Source organism: Mus caroli, unplaced genomic scaffold, assembly GCF_978045245.1.
Source record: "Mus caroli unplaced genomic scaffold, Mus_caroli_1 scaffold_19, whole genome shotgun sequence".
NCBI lineage: Eukaryota > Metazoa > Chordata > Mammalia > Rodentia > Muridae > Mus > Mus caroli.
This window is the reverse complement of record NW_028227274.1, coordinates 75,474,831-75,499,066: the sequence shown is the minus strand read 5'-3', so window position 1 is coordinate 75,499,066 and position 24,236 is coordinate 75,474,831. Positions and strand designations below refer to the sequence as shown.

At 47.7% G+C, this 24,236-nt stretch overlaps 1 protein-coding gene across 3 annotated transcripts in view; it reads right to left on the bottom strand.

The window, feature by feature from the left end:
* Window positions 1–23,064, bottom strand: part of Loxhd1 (lipoxygenase homology PLAT domains 1) — a 164,644-nt gene extending 141,580 nt beyond the window's left edge. For all 3 annotated transcript variants that reach the window (XM_085833449.1, XM_085833450.1, XM_085833451.1), the window contains exons 1-4: window positions 22,935–23,064; window positions 18,551–18,665; window positions 11,825–11,905; window positions 9,674–9,858 (exon numbers count right to left, since the gene is read on the bottom strand). In XM_085833449.1, the coding sequence (XP_085689575.1) occupies window positions 9,674–9,858; window positions 11,825–11,905; window positions 18,551–18,665; window positions 22,935–23,064 (511 nt within the window). The remainder of the gene's footprint in view (window positions 1–9,673; window positions 9,859–11,824; window positions 11,906–18,550; window positions 18,666–22,934) is intronic.
* Window positions 23,065–24,236: the final 1,172 nt, after the last annotated feature.

The following is a 24,236-nucleotide window of genomic DNA, read 5'->3' as shown; positions in this document are numbered from 1 at the left end:
CCCTCTCTAAGTGGGAGACAATCGTGGGGACGGCTGCCAAGTCTCTGTGCAAGCTCCACGGGTGCCTGAATTGCTTAATTGTGTGTGATGCCTGATGGACCACATTCCCTGCAACTCTAGGGAAGCCGGCCAGTATGGGGGACCCCACTGCTTCTGGTTCATGTGAGGAGAACCCAGAATGTTTTTCCAGTGGCCTTGAATCACTGGGCAGGCATTGAAACTTTGGAGTACAGCAGATGCTCTCTTGTCCCAGGCGAACAGAAGCCTTTGACTGCAAAGTTAACATGATGTAATTCCTTGTTAAGAGCATTTAATGGCCGGGTGGTGGTGGCGCACGCCTTTAATCCCAGCACTTGGGAGGCAGAGGCAGGCGGATTTCTGAGTTCGAGGCCAGCCTGGTCTACAAAGTGAGTTCCAGGACAGCCAGGGCTATACAGAGAAACCCTGTCTCGAAAAACCAAAAAAAAAAAAAAAAAAAAAAAAAGAGCATTTAATGACCATGCACAGTGAATAAAAGGCATCTCGGGCTACCCAGAGATGCCGAGTTGACCCAGCGATGTTGAAAACAATAAACATGCATGTTTCATACCTTCTGATTGCAAAGCTTACTATAAAGCAGCAGGAATGTACTGACTTAAGGATGAATATATTGACCAATAGGATAGAACTGAAATAACCTTCAAATATAATCAGCTACCAGCAGAGAAAGGCAGCTGGGTGGATGAGAGAAGTGTTTATAAATCTTACATCTGATTCAAGGTTAATACTTAGAAAAATAAAGAACTCCTGCAACCCAACAAGAGCAGCAACAACAACAACAAAAAAAAAATCAAACAACTTAATATCTAAACCACGAGCAAAGGATTGGAATGGACAGTTCTGAGATGAAATACGAAAATATGCAAATGACCAAGAAGCACATCTGAAGACATTCATCAATATTATGAATCATTATGGAAATGCAAATCAGAGCCACTAAGAGGTACACGTTGATGCAAGGAAAGTGGGGCTCTCAACACTTTTTAGGAGGGAATGAAGAAATCTTACAACTACCCAACATGGAATGGTAATTCCTCAAACTCAGTAGAGAATCACAACATGATGAACCCTAATGTATTCCTGGATGTGCATCCAGCAGCACTGAGAGCAGTAATTTGATCTGTCCACCCATGCTCCTGGAAGCTTTCTTAACAATGGTCAAAACGTACTAACAACTCAAATGTGAGTGTCGTCTGTGAGTCTGGCCTATCTGTCTGTCTGTGTCTCTCCTTCCCTGCCTCTAGATAGATAGATAGATAGATAGATAGATAGATAGATAGATAGATAGATAGATAGATAGATAGATGAAAAATAGTGTTTGTCAGAGAGTCAAAGAGATAGAGATAAAACTAATGAATAAAGATGTAATACATTAACTACTATCAATTAAATGCTATCTACCTTAAAAACTAAATCAAGTTCTGACCTATGCTACGGGGTGGATGAAGCTTGAAGGCATTGTGCTACGTGAAACAAGCCATAGTTATTGCAGAATCCCATTCACATGAGGTTCTTAAGGGTCACTGAATTCCGAGAAACAGAAAGTAGACCTGATGTGACTGGGGCGCAAAAGGAAAGGAGATTTATGCTAGAGTTAAATGATGACAGAGTCTCCGTTTGGGAAGATGAAAGGCTCTGGAGGTGGATGACGGACTGGCTATAAGACAGCTTGAATGTGCTTTCCACCACAGAACTATGCCATTACAATGGCTGAAATGGTCATTTTACAAAGTGTATGCTCCTCTACAATTAAGGAGTCAGAGAACTTCTCAACCTGACCTGGAGAACGTCCTCTCCCCATCTCTGAACGTGCATTCCAGCCAGGAGAACCCTTCACTGAAGGGCTGCACTCGCCAGATGTCTGCCAAGCAGGGCCTTGCTTGGAGCAAGGCAAGCAGAGGCTCAGGGAGAGCATGTGGGCTTTAACTTCAAAAATAGCAATCTAATTTTCAGTGCCATTTCTCACCCTTGGGGGTCACTCTGGGGGGGCTGAGAATTGCCCGCCACTCAAGAAGAGCTGGTGTAAAGGCAGGAGAGGGACACTCAGGACAGCAGGAGGTCAGAGCCCCTGACTTCCGTGTGAATCCATTAGCTCTCACAAAGCCAGGCCTGTTTGCTCTCGACCTTACCCTGACGAAGACATAGGCAGGAAGCCGTTCAGCTGAGGATAGGCAGACCCCCCATTCTAGACCCAGTCCTTTTGGAAATATCCATTTGTCCTTGGATGAACCTCAATTTGATTAACACCTGCTGGGACCTTCCTCACCTCACCCTGGTCCTCAGACCAGTGAAACAAAGACTTTGGAAGGGAGGCGATCGTGGTTGGCACCCCTGGGCCTTTTCTTTTCTACTTTCTCTGCTTTCAGAAGAGAGTCACTGGTGTTTCCCAGATGTAATATGTACACTCGGTGGTTTGGGAGATGGCAGTATTGGTACACTAGAGTTATCTAGCGAGGCATATTCATGTCACTGTGTACAGGTTATGTAGCTGGTATTCCCAGTGTGGAGAGTGGTGTTTCTTTATGGAGTGGTACACCTTTGTGTTTCAGACAAGCCTACAAGGCTATTAAAGGTGAATACAAAAGACCCATGACTAATGTACATGGTGACTGAAGAAAGGAAAGCCCTTGAAGGTGGAATGTGAGTGACTAAAGTCTGGGGACCTTCAGGTGGATTGGGGAAGCATGTGCCTAATTAAGCTCCCGCCATGGGTCCCCAAAGCATGATGCCAGACTCAGACAGGCAGAGGATAAGCTCTTTGGGTGGGATGTGCTGCCTGACTTCCTTAGGAAGCTATATGGGGTGTTTCTCATCCCGCTGACAGCAACTAAGAAACTAAACTTGCTTGTGAGGTTTTTCCATCTTAAGGTCCTCCATCTATGAAGTGTGAGGTTGACCAGTGTCTATATCCTTCATGACCGACCTCCTGCCTCTGCCTTTCCTAAAGTCCTCTAGCTATTCACGGGGCTTCTAAAGGAGAAGGCACCCTACCACGGCTGTGATAGTCTAAATAAAATGTCCCCCACAGGCTCAGAAGGAGTGCTTCTATTAAGAAGTATGGCCTTGTTGGAGTGGGTGTGGCCTTGTTGAGGTGGGTGTGGCCTTGTTGGAGTGGGCGTGGCCTTGTGGGAGGAAGGGTGTCACTGGCGGCGGCAGGCTTTGAGGTCTCAGAAGCTCAAGCCTAGGCTGTATGTCACAGTCACTTTCTACTGCTTTCAGATCAAGATGTAGAACTCTCAGCTCTTCTCCAGCACTATGTCTGCCTATGTACCACCAAGGCTGATAATGGACTAAACCTCTGAATTATAAGCCAGCCCCAATTAAATGTTTTTCTTTATGAGGGTTGCCGTGGCTATGGTGTCTCTTCACAGCAATAATAACCTTAACTAAGGCAAAGGCTATCTCTCTAAAAGTTAGGAACATGTTGGGCACTTGCCCAGGAAGCGCATTGACGAGGAGCTTCAGAGGAAAAGGCCATCTGACATCTTGTCCTGTGCCCACTGCTGCCCTCTACTGCCACCCACAGGGAAAGTTTTCCTGTGCTTGTCTCGAAACTTGAAATGAGATCTCCCTTAGAGGAATCTCCCAGGACCTACTTAAGCTCCTGCCTTCCCTCTGTCAGATGTAGGGTTAGTGAAGATCTTTTCCCATTCTGTAGGCTGCCATCTTGTCCTATTGACACTGTCCCTTGCCTTACAGAAGCTTCACAGTTCCATGAGGTCCCATTTATCAATTGTTGATCTTAGTGCCTAGGCCATTCGTGTTCTGTTCAGGAAATTGTCTCCTACACCAATGTGCTCAAGGGTATTTCCCACTTTCTCTTCTATGAGATTTAGTGTATACAGTCTTATGTTGAGTTCCTTGATCCACATGGACATGAATTTTATGCAGGGTGATAAATATTGATTGATTTTCATTCTCCCACATGTAGACATTCAGTTAGACCAGCACCATTTGTGGAAGATGTTTTCTTTTTTCTGCTGTATGGCTTTGTCTTCTTTATCAAAAATCCAAAATTTATAAAGGACTTAAGAAGTTAAACACCAACAGCCCAAATAACCCAATTTAAAAATGGGGTGCAGAGCTAGACAGAGAATTCTCAACAGAGGAATCTCTAGTGGCTGAGAAGCACTTAAAGAAATGTTCAATATCCTTAATCATCAGGGAAAGGCAAATCAAAACAACTCTGAGGTTCCATATTACACCTGTCAGAATGGCTAAAAAAAAAAAAAATCTAGAGAGAGCACATGCTGAGAAGGATGTGGAGCAAGGGGAACCCTCCTCCATTGCTGGTGAGAGTGCAAACTTGTGCAACCACTCTGGAAATCCATTTGGCAATTTCTCAGAAAACTGGGACTAGTTCTACCTCAAGACCCACTCTTGGGCATATACTCAAAAGATGCCCCACCATACACAAAGACATTTGCTAAACTCTGTTCACAGCAGCTTTATTCATAATAGTTAGAAACTGGAAACAGCCTAGATGTCTCTCAACTGAGGAACGGATAATAAAATGTGATACATTTACACAATGGAGTGCTAGTCAGCTATTAAAAACAAAGACAGCATGAACTTTGTAGACAAATGGCTGGATCTTGAGAATATCATCCTCAGTGAGATAGCCCAACACCCAAAGGACACATACGGTACTCACTTATAAGTGGATATTAGCCATAACATGCAGGCTATCCATCCTGCACCCCACAAACAAGGAGGGCAGAAGCAAGGATGCCTGAATCTTGATAAGAACAGAAAATAAAATAGTCATGAGGTAGATGAAGAGAGGGGGCTGGGAGAGGAGATGGGGTAGGAATTGGGGTTTCAGGATCAGGTGTGGGGTGGGACAGGAGAGATGGCTAGATGACCATGAGAATGAATGGAAATCTGCAACTGACAGAAATGGGGAGGTAGGGGCATCTCTAGGAAGAGACGGAGACCTGGGATAAAGGGGGCACCCAAGAATCAATGGGGGTGACCTTAGCTGTGACTCACAACACTGGGGATATGGAACCTGAAGAGGCCACCTCTTGTAGCCAGGCAGAAACCCCAGTGGAGCAAAAGGACACTACCTATCCACAAAACTTTCAACCCAAAATTTATCCTGTCTACAAGAAATGCAGGGTCAAGGGATGGAGCAGAGACTGAGGGAATGGCCAACCAATAACTGGCCCAATTAGAGACCCATCCCATGGATAAGCCCCAATCCCTGACTCTATTAATGATACTCTATTATGCTTACAGACAGGAGTCTAGCATGACTGTCTTCTGAGAGGCTCCACCCAGCAGCTGACTCAGACAGATGCAGAGACCCAAACAGTGGATAGAGCATGGAGACTCTTGTGGAATTTAAGGAGGAAGGATTGCAGGCCCTGGAGGGAATAGGAACTCCACAGGAAGACCAACAGAATCAACTAAGCTAGACTCTTGGGGCTCTCAGAGACTGAACCACCAACCAAAGAGCATACATGTGCTGGACCTAGATCTTCCCCCACATATGTAGCAGATGTACAGGTTGGTCTTCATGTGGGTCCTGAATAAGTGGAGCAGGGGGTTATCCCAAAAGCTGTTGCCTGGACGTGGGCTATGTTCTTCTAGCTGGGCTGCCTTATCTGGCCTCAGTGGGAGAGGATAAGCCTAGACTCACAGATATTTGATATGTGGAGGACGGAGACTGAGAGGCACTCACTCAGAGGAGGAGAGGAGGGATGGTGAAGGACTGTGGGAGGGCTGACCAGGAGGGGGCAGTGAGTGGGACATAAAGTGAATAAGAGAAAGGAAGGAAGGAAGGAAGGAAGGAAGGTAGGAAGGAAGGAAGGAAGGAAGGAAGGAAGGAAGGAAGGAAGGAAGGAAGGAAGGAAGGAAGGAAGGAAAGAAGGAGGGAGGGAGAGAGAGAGAGAGAGAGAGAGGGAGGAAGGAAGGAAGGAAGGAAGGAAGGAAGGAAGGAAGGAAGGAAGGAAGGAAGGAAGGAAGGAAGGAAAGAAGGAGGGAGGGAGGGAGGGAGGGAGAGAGAGAGAGAGAGAAAGGAAGGAAGGAAGGAAGGAAGGAAGGAAGGAAGGAAGGAAGGAAGGAAGGAAGGAAGGAAGGAAGGAAGGAAGAAAGGTGAGAATGAAACAAACAAAGAAAGGAAGAAAGTTTCTGCCTTCCCATCACACAGCTGCCTGCTGGCTCATCAGCCAGTCTAAGGGTCCTCCGGACCTGCTAGAGTGTCTGCCTTCCCTAAAGAGAAGAAATGAAGGAAGGTTCAGTTGAATATCAGTCAGAACTTGTAGCAGGCCCCCCTCCGGGACGGAGAGAAGAGTAACAAGTCTGTCAAACAACCACGTCCTCTTGGGCAATGTTGAGCACTGCTGATAATACGTTGAATTGTCTCCTTTCCTCCGTCCTCCGATTACTGTCTACCCTCCAGGTTTTCTACACCCCACCTACCCAGCGACAGGAGAGAAGAACTAGTCACCTTCCCAGTTTTGATCCTCAAAACCTCCAGAAGCAGCCAAATATCAAGTTGGTGAAATTCCAGGTGAGAAGCAAAAAGCCTTAGCCTTTTGTCCACTGATACAGTTGTGTCAATATTTGAAGGGGTTTTTGTTTTGGGGTTTTTTTGGGGTTTGTTTGGTTTTTTGTTTGGTTTTTTGTTTGTTTGTTTGTTTTTGCTTTTTTTACTTCTTTAGCTGGACTCTAGCCTGGAAGTACCAAAGTCTAATGACCTGCAGTCAGTGATGAGGCTGGGCTCAAGTAAGGACTCAGACATCTATCTGACCAGCTGGGTCTGTGACACCATGGAAAGCTGCAGGACCATTGAGCTGCATCCCTGTATCCCTGTATCCCTGTATCCCTGTATCCCTGTATCCCTGTATCCCTGTATCCCTGTATCCCTGTATCCCTGTATCCCTGTATCCCTGTATCCCTGTATCCCTGTATCCCTGTATCCCTGTATCCCTGTATCCCTGTATCCCTGTATCCCTGTATCCCTGTATCCCTGTATCCCTGTATCCCTGTATCCCTGTATCCCTGTACCCCTGTATCCCTGTATCCCTGTATCCCTGTATCCCTGTACCCCTGTATCCCTGTATCCCTGTATCCCTGTATCCCTGTATCCCTGTATCCCTGTATCCCTGTATCCCTGTATCCCTGTATCCCTGTATCCCTGTATCCCTGTATCCCTGTACCCCTGTACCCCTGTATCCCTGTATCCCTGTATCCCTGTATCCCTGTACCCCTGTATCCCTGTATCCCTGTATCCCTGTATCCCTGTATCCCTGTATCCCTGTATCCCTGTATCCCTGTATCCCTGTATCCCTGTATCCCTGTATCCCTGTATCCCTGTATCCCTGTACCCCTGTACCCCTGTATCCCTGTATCCCTGTATCCCTGTATCCCTGTATCCATGTATCCCTGTATCCCTGTATCCCTGTACCCCTGTACCCCTGTATCCCTGTATCCCTGTATCCCTGTATCCCTGTACCCCTGTATCCCTGTATCCCTGTATCCCTGTATCCCTGTATCCCTGTATCCCTGTACCCCTGTATCCCTGTACCCCTGTATCCCTGTATCCCTGTATCCCTGTATCCCTGTACCCCTGTATCCCTGTACCCCTGTGCCCCTGTGCCCCTCTACCCCTGTATCCTTATACCCCTCTACCCCTGTATCCCTATACCCCTCTACCCCTATAGCCCTATATCCCTGTACCCCTGTACCCCTGTACCCCTGCATCCCTGCATCCCTGCATCCCTGCATCCCTGCATCCCTGCATCCCTGCATCCCTGCATCCCTGCATCCCTGCATCCCTGTATCCCTATACCCGTGCTTCCTTAGTCAGAGTCTCCCAAAAGCTTTTCTCCCGACAGTGCCGCTGCCCTGGACTTCTGTGTGGCCAAAGCAGGAATTAAGATGCAGAGCTGGAAGTAGAGAAGTGTCAAGGACAGGAGAAAGAGAGAAGGAAGAGATGGCAGCTTGTTACAGATTGACCCTGACAGACTCTGTCAGCAACTCAGGATGCATACAGTGTGAGGAGAATCTGTGAATTTACCCCAGAGGAAAAGACGGGGCAGAGAGCAATGAGCAGACAATTCCCATATGTGTATACACACACACACACACACACACACACACACACCAGAGAGAGAGAGAGAGAGAACATTCTGCTATCATAACATTTCTCATAACTATGTAAGCCTCAAGTACATATAATAGAATTTGCCAAAGACCAAAATGAAAACTTGTCACTAAACATGAAATATTCAATCATTCTAGTCACCAAAGAAAGAATATTAGAAAGCCCTTCTATGATCTAGCTGAAAAATTACACTTTACTAACCAAGTGGGCAGTTCTACATTCATGGGACTGTGCTCCATTAGATGATGACTTCACGTGCCATTGAGAATTGCCCACCAAAAGCTTGAACCAAGCGGGCAGGATGGCTCAGTGGGCAAAGGCGTTGGCTGCAAGCCTGGCAAGCTGAGCTCAGTCTCAGAACCCACAAGGTGGGAGGCAAGAATAAACTCTGACAAGTTGTCCTCTGACCGCCACACATGTGCAACACACACGATCATACCAAATAACTTTTTAAAAAGCTTTAACTGTGGGCATACTGTTTGACTTAGACATTCCACTTTGGAATTTATCATAAGGAAAGAATCTTGAAACCCAAAGGCACATTTAGGTGTTTTGTTTAGGAGAGAAACACACCACCAATGTCCCTGAGTAGCGAGTGAATGACACATTCTAGCACAGTGGTTTCCAACCTCCCTAAAGCTGTAACCCTTTGATACAGTTTCTCATGGTGTGCTGACCCCCAACTGTAACATTATTCTCATCGCTACTTCATAACTACAATTTTGCTACTGTTATGAGTCGTAATATAAATATCTGTGTTTTCTGGTGGTCTTTTGTGGGTCACGACCCACAGGTTAAGGACAGGTTAAGAAAACACACTGCCACCAGAAATAGAAACGTTAAGTAATATTTAATGGCACGGAAATATCCATGCTATAGAACAGAGGATATACCAGCCTATTATTTCATAGCACATATGCACAGAAAGGGCTAGAAATTAATGCATCTGTCACTGGTGGGTGGTATTTTTCCAGGTGATGTGATTAAATTATTCTCTTTTATATTTCCATGCGTCTATTTTCTAAACTGTGTGCAACGATGAAATTTGGCTTTGTAAGAAAATAAACCCTTGATGTCATTTTCTTTGAAGAATCAGTGAGGTTGCAGGTTTAGTGTTCTGGACGTAACAACAATGTCTGCTGCTCAGAGTTGCTGAGACATGGAAAGTCAGACATAGGTGCAGAAATGGAGAGTCATGGCCAGAGAATAGAGGACATCTTCCTTCTGCCAGGGTGGACTGAAGGGGGGGGGCAGGGCGGGACTTGGGGCCAGCACCAGGACTAAACTGGTGAGTTTGCTAATGTGTTGTTCTATTGACCACAGGGAAGCTGCCTCTCTCCTCCTGTCCCAAAGTCCCTTTTCCCTTCAGCAGACAAACACTACCCAGCACAGACAGGATTCTATGTGGCCCAAGTCAAGAGGAAACATGGTGAGGGGCGGGGGAAGGTAAGGTTCCAGAGCACAGCAAGGAGCCAGGTCCAGGCAGGGAGGGACGATGGGCAAAGAAGGCTAGCTACTCACCTCTTGGCATGTCCATGGGGTCAAAGCTGGCCAGCAGGTCCCGGCACCACTGACGGTCACCCTCCACCTTGCTCAGCCAGTTGTTGCAGTTGAAGTAGTAGCGGAGATGCGGCCTCTTCATGTCAGTCACTATAACTCGGTCCAGGTACCAGCTGGCATTCAAGCCTGTGTTATCATGCTCGATCCTGGGGCGAGAAGCCAACATCCGCACTTTACTGGCAGAATCAAGATGCTGCCCCTTTTACACGAGGGCACCCAATGGTTGCTCCAGAGAGAGGTCCAGTCATTTTCTCACTTTGGTTCTAAGTTTCCTCATCTATTCATGGGGTATTTTGCAAGGTAGATATGCAGATTAATGGCAATTATACTGCCACACTTCCACGGGGAAATAAGTTTATTTCCTAGGAAAATCCAAGTCCCTGGAGCTCTCAGTTGGAGCATCTTGATTGGGCCTGGCAGGTTCTGGGCTCTTTCCTAACCTTGGTCTCTGCCAGTACGGCACTGTCTGCCCTGACCCGAGCTATACATGCACCTATGGAAGGTAGCTATCAAGTCTTGAAGCCTATCAGAATCGAGATGAGAAAGGCAGCCGCTCCAGACCTTATGAAGGGAAGGCATGAAGGAGTGAGTAGAAAGCAGAAGCCGCCTAGCCCTTTAAACTTGGCCCCTAGTGTAAACTGTTCCTCCCTCATTACTCTGAGTTGATCGAGTCCCCCTCCCAGTCACTCTCACTCCGGGTACGACCCTTAGTCCCACATCCAAGGATCCCCATCCCAACCAACATTGTCTCACAGAACCGTCACATGAACCACACATACAATTTTAAATTTTTCTAGTAGCCTTGATTTTGAAGATATAGAGAAGCTGGAAGAATGGATTTTGATAATATATTGTATTTCCCACATAACCATGTAAAAAATTAACAACATGTTATACATTCTTTTTCTTGTGTTAAGTCTTTTTTTTTAAATCTGGTGTCTGTTTTATCCACATAACACACTTGGTGTGAGTCAGCCATATTTTAAGTTCACAGTAGCCACATGTCTTCTGTACTAAGGGACAGTTACAGACTCTTCCTAATCTGTGTTCCAAATCTCCTCCCACTTCCTACAGCTCCCACCTCTGTCTACTTTCTTCCCCAGAATGACCTCATGGGATATGGGACATCTCGTGCTGGCCTATCACACTTGAGGCTTTATCCAAGAAGCTCACAGTCCTGTAAAGCCCATGGCCCCAACCAACAGATGACCAGACTGCTACACTGGGTCCAGCCTGTCCTCTACAGGGTCACATGCCTCTTCCTGGCACAGAGTTTGGCCCCGGCAAGACTTTGAGGAAAGACCATTTCCCACACACCAACCTCCTTTCCTGCCCTCCCTGTAAGAGCTCTTCTCTGTATATATTCCCCTCCTCACATATCTTTTCTGTATATAATCCTCTCCCTGCACTTAACCAGTGCCTGTGGTTCTTAGGCCCTCCTACTTTCCCAGCAAAGGGACTCTATGGTCCCAGATTTTCTATTGGGGAGGGTGGAGTTAGGACTGAGCTGAGGCTGCATCTGAACCATGTCCAGACCGCAGTTAGAGGCAATCAGACCACAAATGACTTTAGAGCAAGCATAAAGCATGGTGGTCAGCAGAGACAAGAAAAGGAAGACAAGAAAGTTTTACCCCTTTTCATACAGTTCACGAAAACTCCCCCAGTGAGAACACTGGGGGATTCTCTATCCCTAGGCCTTGCAACACAGCCTTCACTGAGTGCTTAGTGCTTACCGGTGACTGTGCTATGCACCAACTCAGTGAGCCCCAGCATTATATAGATGGGGCACCATTATTAGACAGAAGGAAGCAGAGGCGTGGTTAGATAAACTGTCCAGAATCCTACAGCTAAAAAACAACAGACAGAGAAGGCCTTGGACTTAGACCCACAGATTTGCTCCCAACTATCTTGCTTTAGTGTCTCTTAAGAGCTACTGGGAAATAGTACCAAATTGCCCTAGCCCGTGAAAGTAAGTCTCTAATGGGACCGGTAGGAGCTATGAGCTCTGTGATTCAAGGGGTAGGGGGTGGAATTTGGGCAGCCAGTGATACTGAACATCAAAAAAAATATCAAACTTGATCATCACCACTGTAATTGGGGGCAAACGCTCACCTGATTTTATAGATGAGGCCCACGTTATTGGTTCGCACCCGGAATACGTCAACGTTGGCTTTCTCGAAAGCAGACTCACTCCTGTGGTGAACAAGTGCAGTTAGTCTGAATAACACGTCTCACGGGCCCAGGTACCGAGCCAGAGGTTGGCATCCTCTTCTTGCTCCATATCCCACTCACTGGGAGAGCTGCATGCAATTAGCTACCATTTTGAACTTTCTCCCTGACCTGATCAGAGAGAGACGAGGAGAGGAAGGACAGGCAGGATCATGCCGAAGCTCACATCCAGGAGATCAACTAAGCATCGTCATGAGTCACCAAGGCAAACAGTGGCTGATACCAGCACCATCGTGTGGTCAAGCAAACCGCTATCTAGTTGAAGAACTGAGGCCAGCTCAGGGAAGAGGAGAGAGTGATGGATGGACGGATGCCTGGAGCCTCTTATCTGAAGGTCCCCTTGCGGCTTACCATCACCTGCCCTGTTCTGTGAGAAGAGCACAGTCCCAAGTAGATGCAGACCTGGGGTGGGTGGCAGCCTGTGATCCTGCTATTGTGATGAGAAAAGGGGTCCCTCCCCGCCACCCTCATCAACCAGGGAAGTGGACACAGGAAGGGGAATCATGACTGGCACCTGGCCAACAGTGCAGTCAGAGGAAATTCCCCCCGAGGTGTGAGGCAGTGTAGAGCCCAGGCTAATCCCAGCTTCTGCACATCCTACATTCAAGTGCTTCACACAGGAGGCTGGAGACCCTTGCCCCAGCATCTTCTGGAGTGGACACCTGAGTCGTCTCATATCGGATCTACTTCATCCTCTGTGTGGGCCCGGAATCCAGCCGTGGCAGCCCAGATCGACAGCAGCCTTTTCTGCCTCCTAGCTGAGCCCTCTGGTTTGAGAGTCTATGTTTTGAGCCAGAGCCCAGCACACGGACAGGAAAGAGGAAAAGCACAGAACACATTTGCCTGTGTGATGGTTTACACCTTAAATGTATTCCCAAAGCCCTTGTAAATCTCACACCCCCACACCTACCCCAATCATTGTTTGAGAGCCTTTAAGAGATTGGACCTAGGAGTATAGCCCAGTGATAAGATAAAACATTTTGCTAGCATGGTTTGATTCCCAACACTGCACAATAAAGAAGGCAGAGCCCAGCGGAGGGAAGTCAGATCACGGAGGCTATGCCCTTGAAGGGGATATTGGGACCCTGTGGTGACCCCTCTTCCTCTCTTCACTTCCTGGTTGCTATAATTTGAACAGCTTCTTTCACAACTGGTGCTGACTTGCCACGTCTCCAAAAAATCCATGCTGTCGACTGCTCTGGTTTGTTTTAGGTATCTGGCACAGCTGTAAAATGTTAAATAACCAAGCTCATGGTCAATAGCATTTACTGGCTTATCTGTGTTCTTCAAAATAAAAGGAGTGAAGAGCCTTCTCCCCAGGCCACAGGCTGAAAGTCAGGCACAGGGGGTCTTCCAGGTTCTTCAGGGACCAGAAGCTGGGATTCTGCAAGTTGGACCCACGTTAGAGAGCCATCTGCCTTGGGGAGAAGTTTCCTTAAGAGGCAGGGCACAATGAGGTGGGGCCCCAGCCTCTTACAAAAGAACAGAGCCCATGAAGATGTTCTAAGACAGCCTTGTCAGGGAAAGGGCGACCCAAGGAGAAGCCTGGGGGCAGAGAAGGGAGGAGGAGAGGCGGGGAAAGCTTCTAGGTTTGCTATAGGAAATGGAGACTCCAAGACTGCTGGCTGAGCATGAGCTCAGATGGGTGTTTGTCCAGGAGGGGGAGGAGCCGAACGATGCTGCTTCAAGTTCACAGATAAAAACGTTTTCCTCCAAAGAATGGCTTGATCTCCTTCCTGGGAAGATAGAGCATTTGTATCCAGTGTTGAAAATGAAACCAAACCAAATCAGTCCCCCTGGAGGCGTGCTTGCTGATGTGGGGTTTGCGTCTGAGGTGGAAGAACAGGACACCCCAGCTCCTGGTTCCGTCCCAGCAGCTGTGAAGTCGCTTGGAAGGAAAACACAGACGTCGATTCTGCGCCTGCGCGTTAGGATTTTGTGAATGAGAAACCAAAGAAAGTGAGTAAGTGGTCATTTCTTTTTCAATTCATGGCACAAAGCAACAGATTTTAAGAATAAGTCAACAAGAGCCTCTGCATTAAGTAAACACCCTAAGGAAAAGATGCCCTGGGAAGTTAGATGATTGAATGTTTTGTACCTATTAAGAATTCTATTATAAAAGAACACTTGAAGATGTTTATGATACAAGCTTTAAAAAACCCTGTTGAAATAGAATCTGTGAACAGAGCAATCAATACAAACAGGATAACAGTACTTTCATTTAAAAACAATGAGTGGGAGAATTTATACAAATGTGCCATGCCACACCCAGAGGCTAAGTCTATGGAGTCTTACTTGTTCTTGTCTATATGAATTTTTACATTTTTTTTCCAAGAAGCACATACTGCTTTTGCGATTCCTCATACTTCAGATCCCTTCGCCCCCCCCTCCCTCCCAACACCCAACTCAGCTCACAGGCTGCTGCAGGTCTGAGGATGCTAGGTGTCATCTTCTAAAAGTGCACAGAACCTAGAAAATAGACTATGGCGAGCAGGGGTCAAGGCAGGAAGTGTTCCCGGACCATTTCAGCCACTGATGTGTCTGGAGGGAGGAGCTGGGCTTCCGTGGTACCTCTGATGAGGGTTCTGGCAGGAAAGCTCAGAAAGCCACCTTCAGCAGAGGGGAGCCCTGAACACGTGTGCCGTCGTGTTAGTTGAATAACTAACCCTTGCTACTCTGCAGCCTGTGGTGAGGAACACAGACCCAGGGAGAAAGATCTGCATGACCAACAGGAGCAGCCTCGGCCACCTAAAGGCCCCGTTGTTGGTGCCAGATAGACATGATATGACCTTTATTAGTGTTTGTCACATGGAGACCAATCTTGACATACAGGAAAACCCTGTCTCCGGAGAAGAAAGGGCTGCAGACAAACTCCATTGCCTGGCCATTTTCAGGGAGAGGCTGGGACTACCCACCCACTCTGGAATCAGATCTGAAAAGCCCGTTTCTAATAAATCAGAAAGCAATTGCTTTAGGAAATTGACCAAGCCTGGCTTAGAAATCCCAAAACAAGCAGAAACGCAGGCCTCTTCACCCTTCCCAGTAGGAAGACAGCGAGACCCACCATGGCTTCCGCACCATCCTCAGATAAAGTGTAGCTCAGGGCACACTGTTCATGTCACCATTCAGCGGGAACTTCCCTCAGAGAGAGCCTCAGAAGGCTGTACCCAGCATTTTAGCCACTAACAAGACAGACCCCTCCCCCACAAACACACCACCAAAAAAAAAAAACAAAAAAAAAAAAACAAAAAAAAAAAACCCTAAACTAAAATGCCAAGCGTTCTCCAACACACTGGGGTGTGAATTTTCAGTGGGAAACAAACCATAAAATACATGAGATCCCATCCTTTTGCCATGTCTTAAACATGTGGCCTCCTGGGCAATGGGTTTGGGGAGGACAGGACATCCAGAAGATGGGGATTTCCTCTGGAAATCATTTTATAAGGACCTCACTGGGGTGAAGGTTGGGTGAAAAGTCACATGTGGGAAATTGAGTGGGCATGTCGTGTTCTGTACTGCCCAGAAGTCAGATAGCAAAGATCTTCTTGAAATGGGAATTAAGTTATGTTGGGTGAGGGGCAAGATACTATGTTCCAGGATACAGGAAAAGGGACAGGAATGTGCTCAAATCAGGGTGAGGCAGAAAAAGTGTGGACCAGGAGATACGAGATGAAAGATGCCATTACCAAAGGCTGTGGAAAGGGGTCAGGAGAAGTGTCAGAAAAGATCAAGGTTGAATTTTAATACTGAGGGAACAAGCGATGACTTGTTTGCACTGGGCAGTGTTTGCACAGGGCCTTTCTCGGTCCCAGAGCTATCAGAGAGGTCTCTTACATACCAAAGTAAGTGTGTGTGTGTAAGTGTGTGTGCAAGTGTGTGCTTGTGTGTGCTTGTGTGTGTGTGTACAAGATTATGTGTACAAGTGAGTGCGCACACATGTGCAAGTGTGTGTGTATGTGTGTGCGCATGTGTCTGCGTGTGTGTGTGTGTGTGTGTGTGTGTGTGTGTGTGTGTGTGTGTGTGTGTGTGAACAAGGATCCCTGCTCCAGGTAACTCAATAGTTTTGTCTTGGAGCTGGTTGGGTATGGAGAAGAATCAGCAGACAATGTAAGGAGACAGAGGCAGCACATCCAGTGTTAATGACATGGGACTTGGTGGTGACCTTAGCTGCCACCCTATGTGATACATCCCAAACCCTCAGAAAGCCACATTTCCCTCCTGGACTCAATTCCCAGTGTGAGCTGCAGGGATGCTGTGGGCAGAATTGTACACCATTTTCTTTGTATTCTTTTCCCTTGCTTTCTCCATGAGGCCAGATTCTGGTCTCTGTTTCTCCTCCACCATGCTCACTAATGAGGTGACATCCAGCGGCCAGTGTCAACTCAGTGTTCACCACTTGGCTTCCGGTGTGACCTCCAACTGTTCCTGTATGCCTCGGCACAGAAACATGGCTCCACAGCAGTTCCAGCTGGGTCCCCTGCAGGACCTCTACTCTCTATATTCTCACAGTTTCTCTGGGTATACCCAATCATTTGTATTCCTCCAGTATCTGAGTTCATTCGGCACTGAAGGCCTAGCTCATGTCCTTCGCTGTGAAGTGTCACTATGGCCACATGATCCCTCCGGTGTCTACTGGGCTCCTATTCATCATGAGCCAGGACAGACACAGGAAACCTCACTTCCAGCCTCAGCTGCAGGACCACCACCTCCCTGCCCAGCCCTCTCTACTCTCAGCAGCACCCAGCTGATATCCCCACCCATGCCCATCCTCCTGTTTTTGCTCCCAACTTCAAGCATGACACAGGTCCTCTCCAGGAGCCTCCCTTCAGACCTCTGCAGTCTCAGGGATTACAAATTCCTACCTCTGGACTGGACTGGAGACTGAAGAAGCTGCCTCCCATTCCCTCCTGGCCCTGTCAATCTATCCATAACCCCCCATGCACCACCAGGTAGTCTTTCTTTTCCTGTGGAGATGAAAGGTTAAAAGCCAGACCCCCAGGCTGTGAAGACTCAGTGACAACCCTTCTCAGTGTGTGACATCAGTGACCTGGGCCTCCCTGAGAGAAAGTTTGGCAAATGGACAAGCAGAGGGGGAGGAAGCTGAGGGTTATAGGTGCATAAAAGGGCCATGAGAGTCCACTACAAGAAGATCAAAGGATGGTTTTGCTTTTAAGAGACTGCAAACACCAGAAAGCCCCCTTGCCAGGGCTAGTGGCATTCTCCTCCCTCCGAGGGGACACATGGCAAAAAGGATGGATATTTCATGTATTCTCTTTACCGTGCCCACATCACAAGAGGGAAAGACTTCCACGAGAGTCACGTGCAGTACGAGCAGACAAGGAGGCGGGTACCCTGTTCTGCAGAAACGGACGAAATAGGATGTTATGCCCATCTTCACATTGCTACATGGGGGCCATGGCTCTAAGTTAGTATTCACACATAACAAGACTGCCAACCCTAAAGCACAGAGTCCCAAGTCTTCCAGCATAGCCACCCCACCTCTCTATACCTTCCCTTCTTAGCCCCAGGAGGTACCAGGCCATAAACCTTAGAGACCATGACCTATAGTGCCAGCGGGTGTAGAAGAGAATCTCTTCATGCTCCAGGGCCACAAAGTCATGTTGTCTATTCAAATGTCTATTCAAATGTCTATTCAAATGTCTATAGCATGGATGTAAATGAAGTACCACATTTCCCACAGAAAAACTTCATGGCTGTGAGCCATCAATACTTCTCCCTGGGCCTCAGCTTTCCTATGAATGGAGTAGAACACATCAGTAGATTTAAGACGTTGTGGAACTTTTCCTCAATCAGAATCCTGCCCAGAACCCCAGTGGGTTAGATAACCAGAAGTGGGGTTCTCTGAAAGATTAAGGGCATTGTGGGCCCAGAGCCAGCCCACAAGTCAAATCTTCCCAAGTGGCACAGGCTGAGTGAAAGGCAATGAGCAAGAGCATGCTCTGTGTGTGTGTGTGTGTGCAGTAATGGAGCAAACCAAAAAGACAGCAACCATCTCTGCCTTCAGGGACATAAAAAGCAAAGGATTCCGTGTATGCAGAGCACACACCGATGCACACACATACACATGGCATGTGACTGAGTATACACAACTCCCAGGTAAGTTTAGTATGCTGGCCATCACGAGACCTCTCAGTATAGAGCATCTCAAAATCATGGCTCCCTCACACATGTTCTTTATGACACTCATGATCTCAACTGCCCTAGGATGGTAGGTAAGGAAATCAAGGCCTTGGAGACCATGAGATTTTGGCAAAGTTACATGGAGCAGGATAGTAAAAGCTGGCCCGAGACCTGGGTTCTTGGTCCTAATTGTTCACTCTCCATCATCAAGGGACACACATGAATTCTTGGAAGGTCCAAACTAGACCTTACTGTTTACAAAGTCTAGAATGTGTCCAAGGAGGATTGTCAGGAAAGCATTGTGCAAGCCCAGGATGATGCTTGGATGGTTGACAGAGAATTCTTATCATTTAACATGCCTGTGGCCCAACTGTCCATCTCTACAGAGTAGAAGGCCACCACTGGGTTCTAGAACTTGGTCAGCCAAACTAACACCCCAGAATCCCACCAACCCAGAATGGTACTCACTTGCTGGTGAGATGGAGCTTGGGAGAGAGCCCATTCTCTCCAAAGAGTGTGATGAACACATTGGCATCTGTCCCTGCACCACGAACATCCCCTGTGGCTGTGACCACCTCATACACTGGAAAAAGGAGGGGGAAAAGGCAGACTGTAGGCTCAGGAGGGAACACAGAATCCCATGCTCACAATCCTGAACCAAGGTCAAATCCACACTAACTCCTACTGACTAAAAACTCACTCTCAATACCACACACTGCTTTGGCAGAGGACTCTGAAAGCTCGCAGACAAGACCAGCTTCATTCTGCATGGCTAAGCCACCTAAGGACGGAATAGACAGTTTTTCAACAAGGGGTGTGTCTTTGTCTGGGTCACTGAGTTCCCTCTCATGGTCATCTCGAGCTTGCATGGCTTGTTGTCAACACCGTTCCTGGTCAGGATGACAGAAGCTGTATACTTGCTGATTGGAGGATCTACCAAGATTCTTAGAAAAGGCCATTCGGTGGTTTGAATGAAAAATGGCCCCCACAGGCTCACCGGGACTATTGGAAAGGATTGAGAGGTGTAGCCTTGTAGGGAGAAGTGTGTCACTGGGGGGTGGGGGTGGAGCTTTGAGGTTTCAGAAGCTCAAGACAGGCCCACGTCTCTCTACTTGTTGCCTGTCCATCCAGTTGTAGCACTCGCAGCTTCTTCTCTGGCACTATGCCTGCTGCGTGCCACCATGCCTCCCACCATGACAATAATGGACTAAACCTCTGAACTATAAAACCAGCTCCAATTAAACGTTTGCCTTTATAAAAATTACTGTGGTCATGGTGCCTCTTCACAGCTATAGGAACCTTGCCCAAAACAGGCAGGACCTGTTACAGCCATGTGAACCGAGCAGGATGAGCAGTGGCATTCTATGGCCAGGAAGAGTGTTAGCAAAACTATAGGAATGCATCTTGGATCTATTTGTGGAATCAACTCCCAGAAGCCCAATTCACGCGTGGCCTGGGCAAGGTTGCTGCAGCCAGCCACCCCCAGAGCCACGTCACCTCTGCTGAGAAGCATGACTAGCACACACCAACCTCATCCAGCTTGCTATTCCTATCTCCAAATGAAGTGTGCAGCCCCATGCTGCTCTGTGAGAAGACTTGCCTCTGAATCACGCGTGGGCTGGAAACGCTGACTCAGGGAACCGACCATACACGTGTGCGGCCAGGGAGGCTGACCAAGAGGAAATAACAACGTCATTGGGAAGGAAGAATTTACAATGTGAAGAGCCAGTCAGATGTGGGGAGGGTATGTGAAATCCTCGGGGGGGGGGTGTCAGCTGTTCACTACATCGTGGAAATGCACAAATACCAGTGCTTGGTAGCTGCACCATAACCACAATGGTAGATGATTTGCTGCATGTCCAGCCTGAGGTACAGGCTCCATGTATAGTATCACGCTTGATTCTTGCTGCAAACCTATTTCTCATTCCTAGTTCTGGCCTTTTCAGGCCAGGTCCTCAGGAGCAGAATATATTTGAGCTCCCTTGAGGAGGTCTTGAGGATTGAGTTGCTCTTTGGGATATAAATATTCATTATTCAAAACTATCAGTTGTGGCAGTCCATTCTGCCAGAGGAGTTTGTCCCAGATACAAAGTAACAGAGTTGCCGGGTGGAAGGTGGAGTCTAGCATCTGTAGCATCTGGACCTATGGAAGGTGTGTTCCAGGTGTCATTATCCCTACTGAAAGCCTGTGAGTCTCTGGATGCTGGGACAAAGCGTTGGGTGTCAGTGCCGCAGGTCTTGGGTAGCCACTGACTCTCCACTTAGGAACAGGATGGCTTTTTACAAGTACCTAGCTGCCTATACCACTAGACATTAATATCTGCTTTGCAGAACTGTTCCTGGAATTGAAAATGTGAGGCCCTGACACACAGAAGATAATAAATAGCCTTTCTCTTTTAAAGCTATTGTTTATGCAGAAAAAGCCAATTTCATCCAAGAGCTAACACCTGTTCCTTTGGCAGACAGCGTATTAGCTCAAGCACCATGAACATGGTGTGCAGATAATTCTGGGGCTCTTCAAGAGCACCGCAGATTCTAACATGGTCCTTCCTTGCCTGTGAAGAACGGGATCTGCCGTGTCTGGGGATGAGAGGAACACAGGATGTGCCTGAGTCTGGCAAAGCTCATCAGAGAAGCCATGAACGGGAAAAGCAATGGACTTTGGCTCTCACGATACTCATGTCATGGCTTGAGTCATCGCAGCCTGAACTCCAGAGCAACCTGAGCACAGTCTGCATCACTGATGTGCACACAGGGCATCTCTGACATCACCTACCTGCACACAGGCATTTCTGAGTCAAGTAGCTCCAGGAGAATGGCCAGCCTGGTGGAAATGCCAGGACCACATCATTTGAAAATTGTAGACAGAGGCCCAGAGATACTTAATTTAGAGAAGAGGTGGATCTGGTGTTCATGGGAAGGCTGATTCACTGGCTCACTCAGGGGCTCACAGCTACTCCCTAAGCCAGACACTTACTTATAGGAGTTGCTCATCTGAACTTAATGACATTTAAGACCATCAAGAAAATGGCAGAAGAATGAGTCACAGATGAAGATGTGGCATTTGGAACACATCTAGCAAAGGACTCATACCTAGAAACTATGAATAATTCACACTGATAAAGAAGAAACAGATACTGCATTCTTTTAAATACTAATAGACAATCATTTGTCATAAGATCAAAAACATCCAGTTTTTGGGTTTGACCCAAGAGAGACAAAAGCAAACACACTCAAAGCCCCATGAACTCAATGCTCATAGTATACTCTTAGTAGACCCAAATGAGAAACTTTAAGTGTCCATCGACAGGTGAATGGGTAAACAAACATACCACTCAGCAATGAAAAGCAGTGAGCTACGGACACATGCTGTGCAATGCATCCATACAGACACAAAATAGTTATTCCTTACAATGCTATTTATGTGACGCCACTAACAGCAAATGAGACTGGCTTTAACAGGAGACAGAAGAATGGCTGACTGGAACTGGGAACAACACAAGGAACCCTTGGTCTCTATAATATAAATATTTTCTACATTGACCTTGTCATGTAAAAAGGACATTCAAAATATATGTACTTTATGATAATAAACTATATACTTCAATAACACTGAAAAAATGCAAAAAATAACTTCATATGTCGCCAAAGATACTCAAATGACTGTCAAATACAGGAGAACCACAAATGAGCACACTCAGGGCCACTACTCATCAGGGACATGAAAACTAAACCCCCAGGAAGATGCCACCATGTGCCCACCAGACTGGCTGAAATGAAGACTTGACCATACCAAGCAATGGCAGAATGTGAAGCCACTGTCCTTCCCGGATGGTGGGGGTGCATGAGTGGCTGTCAGCACCGAGAGGTGAACAGATGCTAACCCTGTAACCCAGCACTTCAACTTGGAATTATAAATCCTGGAGAAATGAGGGTATGTGTCCAAGACCTGTAGCAGCTTTCTTCACAACAGTATGAAAATCAAGGCACAAGCAATGCAAATGTTCGTCTCGAGAGAATGGTCGAATCACCAGTGAGGTGCAATCGTATCTGTGAGTAAAAACAGCAAACTGTGCCTCGGGTTACACCATGCATGATAGACACAAATATATACACACCACAAAACTCAGACCTCACCCCTGTAATGCCAGCACCAGGCACAGGGGACACAAAGATGGCTGAGCATTTAAGACCAGCCTAGGCTACACAGTAAGTATAGCCTAAGTAAAAAAAACCTGAACCACAGAGTCAGCCCTACCTGAACCACAGAGTGAGACTTATCTCCCAAAGAAACACACATCGAATGACTCTGTTTATACGAAGTTAAAGAGCAGTGAAAAGCTGTCAGTGGAGATAGAGTCAGGGAGATAGACTTGTAGGATCAGGCAGAGATCCTAAGGAGCTCTGTGGGGGCAGGGAGAGGGGGGAGGTGGAAATGCTTCCATCCTGGTGTGTGTGGTGCCATACACGAGTGCACCGGTAAGTTCACCCCTCGGTACTTCTCCGTCCTGTGTTATGCACAGATGGGTCCTCAGTCTTAATTTGTTACTTTATTAACTCAAATAGATCAATGCAGCTAGCTGCGAATAGGAGGCCGTCCCCGCACTACAATAACATATCCTGCCAACCAGAAAGCTGTGCCAACCAGAAAGTTGCCTCATCTCCAGCTCCACGGAGCCCTCTGACCCCCAGACATGCAGGGCATGCAAGGTAACTAACTGTATAAGCAATGGTCCAGAACTGCAAAGCTCTCCTCAGAGGGACAGATTCCGCAGTCCCACACCTCCCGACACCACCCACAGCCCCACGCACCCGGGGCCCAACGCCGCCAGTGACCCTACGCCACCCATACCCTTGGCTTTGTAGTACTCATGTTCCAACTCATCCTCGCCATCCTCCGAGTCGTAGTTCAGCAGCTCCTCCTCGTACAAGCCCAGGAAGTCGATGTCTTTCTTCCTCCGCTTCTTCTTCTGGGCCATCATTTTGCTACCTGCCTCTTCTGGGACCCTATAGGCTCACGGGTCCGGTCTGCCTTCCTGGCTTCCTTAGACCTATGTCTCTCACTCAGCAAGCCACAGAGCCCTCACCCACGACTAGGGTTTCAGATCAGGCTCTCCCTGGGTCTCCTGGGTCCCCAATCCCAAAGTTCTGTCCTGCTTTCCTCTTCTCTGGTGCCTCAGCCTAACGCAGCGCTCTGCCCGCCCCGCACCCCCTCCTGTTTTCTCCTTTCTGTCCTCAGCCCTTCTCTGCCACCCTCTCTCACTCTGCACCAGCCCCGGGGCTTCTCCTTAAGCCCTATCACTTATTCATGAAAACGAGAAGGTTGTCCTCTTTCCTCCCCGTCACACCCCTTTGCAGAGACTCAAGTGACATAAAGTCCTGGCGTCCGCTTCCCACCTGGCCTCACAACAGGGAGGGAGACGGGGAGGAAGGACCCCTCCAGGCCACTCCAAGGGCATGTAGGGGCCACCACCAAGGAGACACCTGAGCTTCACAGCCCATGCGAGCACTGCACACTGTCCAGAGCCGGGTTGGTCCTGAGGAGGGCGGGCGGAGCTGGGGGATCGACTGGGCTCCAGGCTCGGGATCAGGTTTCTCTCAGTTATACATGGGTGCTGCTCATCTTACCCAGAAGGCAGGGTCTTACTAGATTGGTCTCTGTTTCCATTTCCCAGAAGACTGCTCTCTTCTGGAAATGACTCTGCTCCAGGGAAGTCCTGCTGTCCCTCAAAGCATGTGGCTGGCCCACAAAGCAGTTACGGCCACTGTCAGCCTGGAACTTAGGACCTTGAGGAACTCCACCTATCCTTAGGTGGCCCCAGAAGGGCCCAGATAAGCCAGGCATAGATGCTCCTGCACAGAACAGGGGTCAGATGTCATTTCCAACCTACAGTCAGCAGGGAGAGCTCCCTGTGGCTGTCAGAGTCCCCTTCTTGCTCATTTTATTATGATTTTAAACAAAGATTCCTTATCACCTGGTTTGTGAGATTTCTATATAGATTTTTTTTTAATGCTAGAAAATTTCTATTTACTTGAAACTCTTGCTTCTCTTCCCTTGCAGGTGAACAAGAGGACAGGACTCAGCCCATCTGTGCCACCTCCTGGCTGTGTAGCTTGGAGCACAGTCCAATCTCCCATCTGTAAAGGGGGGATA